Source organism: Phycodurus eques, chromosome 21 (assembly GCF_024500275.1).
Source record: "Phycodurus eques isolate BA_2022a chromosome 21, UOR_Pequ_1.1, whole genome shotgun sequence".
Classification (NCBI taxonomy): domain Eukaryota; kingdom Metazoa; phylum Chordata; class Actinopteri; order Syngnathiformes; family Syngnathidae; genus Phycodurus; species Phycodurus eques.
In genome coordinates this window covers 16,096,319-16,107,398 of record NC_084545.1, presented here as the reverse complement: position 1 = coordinate 16,107,398, position 11,080 = coordinate 16,096,319, and the positions used below count along the sequence as shown (strand labels likewise).

At 51.7% G+C, this 11,080-nt stretch overlaps 1 protein-coding gene across 7 annotated transcripts in view; it reads left to right on the top strand.

Moving 5' to 3' along the window:
• The first annotated feature begins 736 nt into the window (after nucleotides 1-736).
• Nucleotides 737-11,080, top strand: part of LOC133396587 (TRAF2 and NCK-interacting protein kinase-like) — a 36,721-nt gene continuing 26,377 nt past the window's right edge. For 5 of the 7 annotated variants that reach the window (XM_061666599.1, XM_061666595.1, XM_061666597.1 and 2 more), the window contains exons 1-7: nucleotides 737-959; nucleotides 1,946-2,011; nucleotides 5,511-5,567; nucleotides 6,996-7,121; nucleotides 8,429-8,539; nucleotides 8,611-8,701; nucleotides 10,068-10,198. In XM_061666599.1, the coding sequence (XP_061522583.1) occupies nucleotides 903-959; nucleotides 1,946-2,011; nucleotides 5,511-5,567; nucleotides 6,996-7,121; nucleotides 8,429-8,539; nucleotides 8,611-8,701; nucleotides 10,068-10,198 (639 nt within the window). In that variant the 5' untranslated portion in view covers nucleotides 737-902. The other 2 variants (XM_061666594.1, XM_061666596.1) reach the window with 2 other exon arrangements.

Below are 11,080 nucleotides of genomic sequence, written 5' to 3'. Positions count from 1 at the left end.
TTTGCTGCCGTTCGCGTTCACAGGGGAAGAAAAAGGAAGGCGGCCGAGCCAAGAGCAGCAGGATTCTCTCCGCGACGACAACTGCACGCGCGAACGACCTTCGGAATTCGTTGTGGGGCCTCAGAAAAGCGCCGGCCACTGGGTGGCGCCAGAGCCAAACGAGGGTTGCAAAAAGATCACTGACGCGCCATTGTTTTGTTCCCAAAACTTTTCAAACAAACCGTCCTTCCTTATTCATCAATTGATTTCACAGAATATATTTTTTTGGGGTTGTTTTCAAATGTTTTGGCTCAGCGGACGCTTGTTCTTCTCTCCTAACCGAACATTTGTCTCAATGTATTTGTTTACTATGGAGTTATATTGTTTGATGGATATCGTTTTTCACCGTTTTCTAAACGGCATCTTTGTTGAGTTTTCCCCCCACAATGGACGGTGACCTTTTCGAATCTCGCACCTGACCTCGTCACAAACAAACAACCGAAACACTCAAAATAATCCAAAGTCCATCAACGACAACTCGCCATTTTCATGGAATACAAAGTTAAAAGCGGCAAAGCTGCTCGTGGGAAACCAACCAACCGGTCGAAAGGAAGCAAAGAAGAACGAGCGCAAGCTTCCATCGTGCGCGGGCGGGCTGGAGGACGCCGGCGTGCGCGTCACGGTGGGCGTGTCCGCGCGACTTGTTGGCCACGCCCGGGAAGCGCGCGCTCGCTCGCCGCCGCCGTGCACTCTCGTGCGCGCGTCCGCGCAGCCGGAGGCATGTAGCAGCACCTGAAGGAAGCTCGCGTGCACGTCGTACGTCGCGTCGCCGTCGTCGCCGTCGTCGTCCTGACGGAGGAAGAGGAGGAAGAGGAAGAGGAGGAGGAGGACGACGCTGCCTTCCATCTTGAGCATCCGCCGCCATGGCGAGCGACTCCCCCGCGAGGAGTCTGGACGAGATCGACCTGTCTGCTCTCAGGGTAAGCGTGCACACGCGCGCGCGCGCACGGCCAGCACCTACCTACCTGTCCTGTCCCGTCCTGACAGGCCCCCCCCTCAATTCCTCGTCATCTTTCACCACCTGCCCCCCCCCCCCCATGCTACCGGTGATGCGCGTGCTGCATATGTCGTGCGCGTGCGAAAATGTGTTTTCTTGAGAATCGAGGCCGCGCGCGTGCTCGTACCTGGGCGAGTGCACTTGTGTGCGGGGGACTGGTGCACGCGCTCGGCGTAAATCCCAACGCGCGCGCGCGCGCACGCACCAGCCTGTGCCGCCATTTCGCGATGTTGCGGGAGCGTTGACGCGCTCGCTCGGCGGGCGGGCACGCGCACGCACGCGCACTCCCGTACGCCACAGCTGAGGAATGCGTGGGCGAGCAAGCGCGTGCTTGCGCCCGGCGAGAGAATTCACGCGCCAACTCGCACCTTCTCGCCTGGCTCTGACGTGCGCGCGCGCACCAACGAGTCTGGACGTGACGGAGGGTGCGCGCGCATTTGGAGGCCTCAAGCGTCTTCATCAGTGAGCAGAAATGACGTCACGCGCACATTGGCGTCCTCATTTTGGTCACCTTCCTCGCTCCCCTCGTTCCACGCGTGTGCGTCTTAGCCCGAGTTAGCTGGCGCGGTGACCAAATTGCGGCCGGGGGAGTCGGAAAGCGCGAGAGGTCGTCGGGGTCGCCGCCGCCGATCTCCCTCGCGCGACGCGGAGATGCGCTCGTTTGGCCTGTAACGACTGACAATGAGACCCGGCCCGGCGGGGTCGTGGGGGCGGGGCGGGGCGTGCCTCTCATTTCGGCCCAAAGGGTCTTCCGAATCTTCGGCACAGCGGCGCCGTTTGTCTCCACATTTTCCCGGCAAAGCAAAACAAGCGCAAGTGACAGCTCGTAGCCGGACGAACGCTCGCACACCAGGTGGCGCTGTACTTTGTATTTCCCGCTGACTAACTGGTTGCGCGTGTCTCTCCCAGGACCCGGCGGGCATCTTTGAACTGGTCGAACTGGTCGGCAACGGCACCTACGGCCAAGTTTACAAGGTAAGGCCCGTCGCTGCGCGCTCAGCCTTCGGATTTTGCGCGCCTGACGGTTTCCGATTCCGGCGCGTTCCGATGTTGGGTTTCAAGCTGAATTTCTCATCGGGTCGACGCGTGCGGATGACATCGAAGCGACTGAAACGCAACACAGACGCGCAACACGACAGAAGCGAAGCTTCCGTCGGCGCCGATAAACGCGGTTGGAAGTCGCTGACACGCGGGCGCTAACGACTAGCGACGCGTCTGGAGCCGGAAAATGTTTGGAAGTCGCCCGCCAAGCGAGGCGCTTCGAGCGCGTCGGCGCGCACGTTACCGTGGAAACCTGGCATCGTTGCGAGCGTTTGCGACGGAGAACGTCGACGCAATTTCTGTCCGTTCTTGCGTAATTCTCGCAGACACGATGTGACTCGCTCGATACTGACTCGAGACTGTCGGCGACGCTTGCGGTTGGGTTAATAGTTCCTGCTTTGGTTAAGTCAGAAGAACGTGAATCAGAAGCACCTGATGTCCAATCAACCTCTCGTCCCAGAAGCTCTTGGAGAACCGAGCGGTGACCGAGAACCTTTTCACGGGCAACGCCAACACGAGACCAAACGGCGGCGCTACAGCGCCCGTCTCCGAGCGACCATTTGACGCCTCAAACACTTTTCCAGAACATCCTTCTCGGATAAGAGAAAACGGCGCTCGTCAGGTCGAGGAGCGCTTTCGTGAGGAGACTTGACGTTGAGAAGTTTGAGAAATCCAAATTCAAGCTCAGATGGCACAGAAATATTTCCATAAGCTCGCGTCCGCTTGTGCGGGAACCGATGAATTCCGTCTTGTTCATCTGGAGACGACCAATTAGCTTGATGTGTCACTGAGCAGTATTTATATTTTTGTAAGTTTGGGTCGGCCGCACACTAATAATAATAATCATCATCATATCAAACACAATTTGCGTCGTGCGTTTCTTAATACTCAAACATTCTCGCAGATGAATGTCTTGCGACGTCCGTCCGTCCACTTTCCGCACCCCGGCGGGCGCGCTGGCGCCGTCTTCGGACGAGAGGCGGGCGGGGTACGCCTTGAACCGGTCCCCAGCCGATCGCAGGGCACACATAAACAAACAACCGTTGGCACGCGGGTTCACACCTACGGGCGAGTGAGAGCTTTCAGTGAGGCGAGCACGCGTGTTTTGGGGATGTGGGAGGAAACCAGAGTACCCGGAGAAAAGCCACGCGGGCACGGGGAGAACACGCAAACCCCACACAGGCGAGGCCGGATTTGAACCCGCAACCTCAAAACGGTGAGGCGCAGGTGCTAACCGGTCATCCACGGTGCCGCCGCGGTGTGTGAAATAATTTTTGATTTTTTAAAATCCAGAAATGTTTTCATTTGTACTCTAGTAGAGAGCCCAAATATGCACACGAGAAGAAGAAGAAGAAGAAGAAGAAGAAGAAGAAGAAGAAGAAGTCTTGTCTGAGCCGGCAAGTTGCTTTGGCCGAATGCTTCTTGTTCCTTCTTGTGAGAATGTCGACGCTTATTTCCACGAGCCCTTGAAAGGACCGAAGTGGCTTCCACGGCAACGGCGTGAGGAATGCGAGGCCGGCCCGAACACGTCGTCGCGCCGGCCCGAGACGGCCGCCTCCTCCCTCCCCGCGGGGCTGCGCGTGTGCGCAGCGGCTATCGGGAGCGCCGGTGCGGCGGCCGTCTTTGTTGCAGGAAGCGAGATAAGAAAACGGAGACGCGATCTCTTCCTCTCGCTTGACTTTTATGACTAAACCCGGCGGAGCCGCTCGACCCGCCGCCGCCGGGTTTAGTTTTGTGCTCCGGCGCTCACACGCGCGACGGTCGAACTGGGCCGGTGATTCCCGACCTCTGCGGAGCACCCGATCCAAAAATGACGATTTCCTCGTTCGTCTGTCGATGCCGGCGCTGTATAGTGGCGAGCGGCACAATGAAATGTTCTTCCACGAGAAACGCACACATTTCACTCTTAAGAACTGCGTGCCGACGAGATCGTCGCTATTGCAGGATATCGACTTCTTGTGACTTTTTCCCTGAGATCCAAAAGATGCCTCGGCTGAATACATTTTGGGAAACGGGGCGAGCGGAGTCAGCATTGCAAAGATAAATTCGATGATCCGGAATTAACGTCGATGTCAATCGTGGCGTTTTGAATCGTCGGAATTTTCTTTCGAGAAACCTGTCACATCCGCGTCGCCGGTCGAAACGAGAGTCGGAATATCCACGACGGCAATTGCTCTTCAGATATCCGCAAAGCGGGCGAGGACGAGACTTTCGCCGCCCGTCTCGATCGGCTTTGTTGTGACCGATAGCCTCGACTCGGTCGCAGAGAGACGCTAATCCCCGCCGGGTAGCTGCGACTGACTCGTAGCTATCCGCCACTCCGGTGGGAAATATCCACGATGCCATTGGGACTCGTCACAATTCCAGTTCACGTGGTTCTTTTGTAATTTAAGATATCGGAAAAGCCACACGTAGATATCTCGAACCGAGGTGAATTCAAGGAATCTTTAACTCGGATTATGACTCGTCACAATCGAATTGCAGTTGTCTCAAACTGGAGTGACGCACGTATTCGTAATTCACAAACATGGCGAATATCTGCAACTGAATTGTCGATATCCGGATTGACACACGCGAGTGACAAACGCGCACACGTGTTACCCTCGGCGCGCCAGGCTGTTGCTAGGTTACCGGCAGGGTAGCGGAGGTGCGGCGGCGCGTTTGGTGCGTCGGGGACTTACCCGACTTCACCGACACTCTTGATGCCGTCGACACGCGAAAAAGCGACACAACGCGCGCCGCTGCCACGCGCGATCGTCGTCCGGACAACTTCGCCGTCGGCGTTTATCCGATCGCGGCGCGAAAACCTCGAGCGTCGTCGGGAGAGTAGAACGCGGTCCCCGGAGGTGCTGAGTATTACATGTACTCGTGCACCGATTGCCGCAGGTGCGTTTTGCTCGTCGAAATCGGCTCGCTCTCGCCAACCGATCGGAGGACGGGAAAATGCTCGTTGGCCTCGTGAAGGCAAATTTGAAAAGTTATCAGCGACAGAAACCGTCCCGTTTTCGTCGAAGTGGGCCAGCGCTACTCATTCTGAAGGCCCCGGGCAGATTAGATTGACACGGCAACATATAGAGGCGTAAATCCGATGGGACAAAAAAAATCCAACATCCGCATTACCTACCGGAAACAGCGCAGCCTCGGGAAACAAATAATAATAGTGTGGGCAATACATTCATAAGAAACAAATCAACAAATAACAAATCTCATGGAAGAATTTAGGTTGGAAATGTAGGCCAGTGCTTCTGATGATGTTTACGCTAGCAGAGAAGGCCTCGCTGGCCCTGACCGCTCACCACTCGGCGGCACATCTTGTCGCTCATTTTTGACGTCAAACGCGCATGTGCGTGTGTGTGTTTGTGTGTGTGTGTGTGTGTGTGCGCGCGCAGGAGTTTTACTTTTGCTATGATTCAAACTTGTCTCCGTGAATCAGGGGCGTCATGTCAAGACTGGCCAGCTGGCGGCGATCAAGGTCATGGATGTCACGGGAGTACGTAACGCACGCACGCACGCATTTCTCACAAGTTCCAGCCGCATTCGCGATAGATGACAATGTGGCCTCGCGAAAGACCACGTAAAAAGATTTTCCGAGGTTTTACTCCTGCAAATTGCGCAATATATGCTTTTGAAGTATTCCTTAGCACCGGTCCTCACGCGCTCACTGGCAACAAATGGAAGATGATCATATAATATCACTTTGAGGAAAGGGAAAGGAGGCTCATTCACTTTTCCAAAGTCCGCTTGCTTCAAGCTGTTTGTTTGTCACTCACAGTCGAAGTCAACTATAAAACTGACTTTAGAATTAGAATTAGAATTTTTTATTGATCTACCAAACTACATTTCCTCAATGAAAGTTTGCAGCGCAGAGGGGCTAACCCAAATTAGGATGCAATTCCAGCAATTAAACCTCCAGACAACTGCTACTTGAGCACACAGTAACTTACAAACAGAGCGCACAACAATAGTCACGGGCGTATATTCTGTCTGCTCTGTAGGGAAAAGGAATCATTCTCGTAGGAGACCTTCTCCGTCTCTTCTTCTTGCTGTTAATTACGCTGCATGTCTTCCAGGAGAGCTCAGTGCTGCCCAGCATGTCGTGGCACAAATTGGTACTGCGATGAAATGCACGACGACTGTAATTTCTCGTGTATAATGCGCACCCCCAAGGTTGACCTCCAAATTCTGGAAAAGCCTTCTACCTATGTATAATGCATTGTTACAATACATGCTTTTGCTTCTACCCATATGATCAAAACAGGAAGTATTTTTTCAAAGAATTATTCTGAAGTGAAGCACTTTATTTGAACATGTAATACTTTTTTAATGACTCGCTCTTAATTTGAAATTCACAGCCTTACCTTTATTTAGTCAATGAGAAAACACACAGTTGTGCTCGTATGTCTGATGATCCAGGCAGAATTTGTAAGAGGGGTACAATTCTTTCAAGAAAACACGTTTCATTTCATTTGATTTTAATGCCATTCAAATGAAACGGTCAAGCATTTCAGAAAAGCATTATCATTAAACAAAACATAACCATAAACAAATGAATGACGGTTGTTGTTCAGTCATATTTAAAAAAAGAAATAATAATAATAATAATATGAATCAGAATATTTCACAACTTCTGCCAGGTTATGTAAACGTACGAGGACAACTGTACATACGGTACATGCAGTCATACGTACCCCTGCTACATTGGAATGAAAGCGTAGGCTACATTTATTTACTTTTTCATTTCCCCCTGTACCTATGTATAATGTGCACCGTTGACAACATTTGACCGTTTTTTGGGGGGGAAATGCACATTGTACGCGAGAAATTACGGTAAATGTTTGAACGGAGACGTGCGATATGCTATCGGGGGAACGCTGTACGCACACGCACACACGCTCACCAGTGTGCATGTGCGTGTTAGGATGAGGAGGAGGAGATTAAAGCGGAGATCAACATGCTGAAGAAGTACAGCCACCACCGGAACATCGCCACCTACTACGGCGCCTTCATCAAGAAGAATCCTCCGGGCGTGGACGACCAGCTGTGGGTGCGTACGTGGAACGCGCACGCGCCGTACGCAAAAACTAAAGACGTCGGCGCGCGGCTTGCTGGAGGCCGGCGGGGCGCTTCCGTCGCGACGTGAACATCGCGGCCCGCGTCGCTCGCCGTCGTTCACATTCGGGCTTTAAAAAAACGAAACCATTTCATTTTTATCGAATAAAATAGAAAAGAATAATTGTTGATTGGTCACCAAGATAGAAAACTGTCTTGGTCTCACCAGCACAGGAGACGGACAGCACTGAAATAAAATGATTGTCATACATCAAACCTCATCGGACACATTAAAAGCAGAGGTAAGAGAGAGTAAAAAAAAAACAAAAAAAGAATCAAATAGAATAAGATCTAGTCAAATAAGTAGAACGGAGAGGTGAGGTCGTATGTCACTTTGTCAGATTTCGTGTCGCAATGACGTTTGGTCGGAAGGTTTTTTTTTTCCTTTCGACGTCCATTTGGCGAGAGAAGCTCTTCGCGCTTTTGCTTTCCCTTCTGGGATTTGTTTTATTTCTCCTGATAACAAAAACATACTTCGGTTTTTTTTATTTTATTTCGAGCATTGACTTCATTCAACTTCCAGAGAAATCATTGAAAAACTTTGTTTTGGTTTACAGTTCATATGAAAACACGATACATACATTTCTTGTCCCTTGAATCCAAACATGAGTAAACAGCATTTGTAATCAATGAACCTTCTCAATAATAATCACGAGTCCTAAATGGCCTCATCGAACTGCTGTGTCACACTTTTTCGATGTATCACGCGGAGGTCGGGCCACCTCGGCAAAAGGTTCGCGACTCGGACGCGCCTACCTCGGCTCAAACGTTTCCGAGGCGGATAAACGACCGCTTTTGCCTAACGTAGAAATGCGGTGGGAAATTGTGCGATGGCCTCGCAGCGGGCGCTGTTCTCGTCATGTACGAAAGAATGTGAAAATGTTTCGCGTTTGCTCGCGGAATTAGCTGAAAGTTGCTAATTGGCTTTCTGAAGAACAGCTGCGAGAAACGGGAAGGGAGTCGACATCTCGCGAGCAAACGTCGCCAACGCTGTGTTGTAAAGCGGCCGCTCTCCGTTTGCAGCTACGTTGTTCGTGCCGGCCGTCGGCGAAGACGCACTTTCAACGACCAAAATCGTGCCGACGCGGAAACGGATCGAGCCTACCCGTCGGTGTCCCGATCCCCCGCGTAGCGCTTCTGTCGCCGTTGCGTCCGCTCGCGCGTCGGAACCTCTCGCCGACTTGTTTCCGTTTCCTTTTCCCTGGCGGCCCCCGTCTGCGTCTGCGTCTGCGTCGGGCACAGCTGGTGATGGAGTTCTGCGGCGCCGGCTCGGTGACGGATCTCATCAAGAACACCAAAGGCAACTCTCTGAAGGAGGAGTGGATCGCTTACGTGTGCCGGGAGATCCTCAGGGTGAGCGGCGCGCAAACAACGCGACGAGAAGTCGAATCCGCCCGTGAAACGGCGCCGCTGTCCTCCCGCAGGGTCTCACTCACCTCCACCAGCACAAGGTCATCCACCGCGACATCAAAGGTCAAAACGTGCTTCTGACGGAGAACGCCGAAGTCAAGCTAGGTGAGCGCAGTCGGCCTCGCGTCCTCGCCTCCGTGTGCCGCGTATTGGGCGAAAAGCCGCGATCCGTATGGCAGCGTTTTTGCACGTGGTTTGAGCCCTCCCACACGCTTTCAACACACTTCAACTTATCAACTCGTTCGCTGGCACCCGTTCTGAGCGGCGACGGCCGTTTTTGAGCATTTGGACGGATCTTTCCACCCACGCACGCGATCTCGTGCTCTGCCACAATACGCGCAGCGAAACGACGAGTCGCCTCTTTTCTCGTGTGTTTCCATCTCGCTCTTTCCGATGTTTGCTAGCCAGCAGTAGGACGTGGCTCGGTTGAGCCAGAAACGCCGATTTCTCACCGACAAGCGGAGAAAAGGAGCTTTTGCTGAATATTTGCGCCTTTTGTGGCACCTCAAACGAGAACAGAAGAAAACTCAGGCTTTTGATGGCAAAATAATTGCATGACGAGCGACGCTGACCTAGCGCACGATGTCAGCGGTGTGGATACGTACTCCGCTCACGTGCCAGGCTGCGCCGCTTCCGACGTGTCGGCATTTCTCTCCCTCACGATGGAGGTGTCAGTCCAAGATTTCCCGCGCAATCTTGATCTTCTACTCCAAAGCTGTGCTGATCTGCGGGGATCTGTTCGTCATTTTTGTGGTTTCCAAACCGGAATTTCGCCCGCCCGTTGAAAAAACACAAATGTCGGCTCCGAGCACAAACGCATACGAACGACGCATCGCGGCGTACGTTCCCGCTGCTCGCCGGCGGTTTTGCACTCTCAGGGCTGTCGAACTCATTTTTGTTGCCACGGTTATGACTGTGAAAGCATTTGAACGTTTCATCGCCTCGTCAGAGTATTCAACGGCGGCCGGTCCACCGAGGGCGCCGCCGCTGACGCACCTTGAAAAGGGCAACAGTGAAATAAGGAAAGGGAAAATATTACCATCGAAATATGTCTATCATATCTGTTTTTATAAATAGGACACAATAACGAGTGAAATTGTTTGCCTCGTTTTATGACGCGAGGGCGCGTCGACGTTTTCCTACTGGCCCTCGTGAAATGCAAAGCCCGTTGCCCCGGTAACCCTTCAACGGCTTGACTGTTTAACCCTCCCACCGGCCCATCACGTTACTGTACAAAGGGGGAAAAAAGGCCTGCAATATCGCTACGCTTTTATTTGGTTCGTACGACGATTCGAAATGTTGCTCCAGATTTGAGCAAGCGTCACGGAAGTGGATGCAAGGATTTGTTTTCGTGGGCCACATATAATGACGCGTCGGGCCGGATTGGGCCCCCGGTACGTTCGGGCTTCGAGAATGGAGAATCGAGAACCGATCGGAACCGGGATTAACGTGTGCGTGCGTGTGTGTGTAGTGGACTTCGGTGTGAGCGCCCAGCTGGACCGCACGGTGGGCCGCCGGAACACCTTCATCGGGACGCCATACTGGATGGCGCCGGAGGTGATCGCCTGCGACGAGAACCCGGACGCCACGTACGACTTCAAGGTGCGCCGCCTGACGCTAGTCGCGCCGACGCTAAACACTCGTCGTGAAAATCAAGACAGAGCTGCATTCATTTGGCGCTGACGTAACGTACATTTGTGCCAACTGTAAGTCAGAAACGCGCCGTAGTCCACCACTAACTTACGGTCGCGAAAGTAGTTATGTGAAAAACACTTTTAGGCCGTAAATACGAAACAATCCAATGAAAAACGCGAAGTATGATGCTCATCGGGCGAATGCTAAGTGTGCGCGCAAGCTAATGCGTGCCTTCTTGTGCCGCGTGACCACGTATTCTTCCGCCGCGGGCCGTTCCGAACCGTCGGGAAGCGAAAGCCTTCTGTGCAGTTTGATACAATGACAAAAAACGGAAATGTTTTTCTTTCAAAAAAACATTTGATTTCGTCCCCCCACCCCAGAAAACACTCAATTTGAGAAAATGTCGAAATAAATGCTGAGTCGAGGATGATTTTTTTTACTTAAAATATAAAACAAGCAATCCTGCGTTGTCCAACAAATGACTTTTTTTCCTCCAAAACAAATGACTCCTCTAAAACAACAGTTTTGTTCTTTTTTTTCTGAATTTTCTTTTTTTTTTTTTTAATATATCCTTTTAGAAACAATACTATGTTCAACACAAAAAACTATTCTAAAAAGAATGAGGTTTTGTTTCCAGAATGTTTAGAATATACTTTAGTCTTCGAAAAATGCTACGTTCTTCAACAAATGACTTTATTCTTCCCAAAATTTTGTTCTAAAAAAAACCCCAAACATTCTTTTTTCAGAATTTGTTTTTTCAATGTGCTTTATTCTTATCAAAAATACTCCCTTCTCCAAAAATGTGACTTTTTCAAAAGTTTTTTTTTTTTAACTTCCTTAAAAAACCTC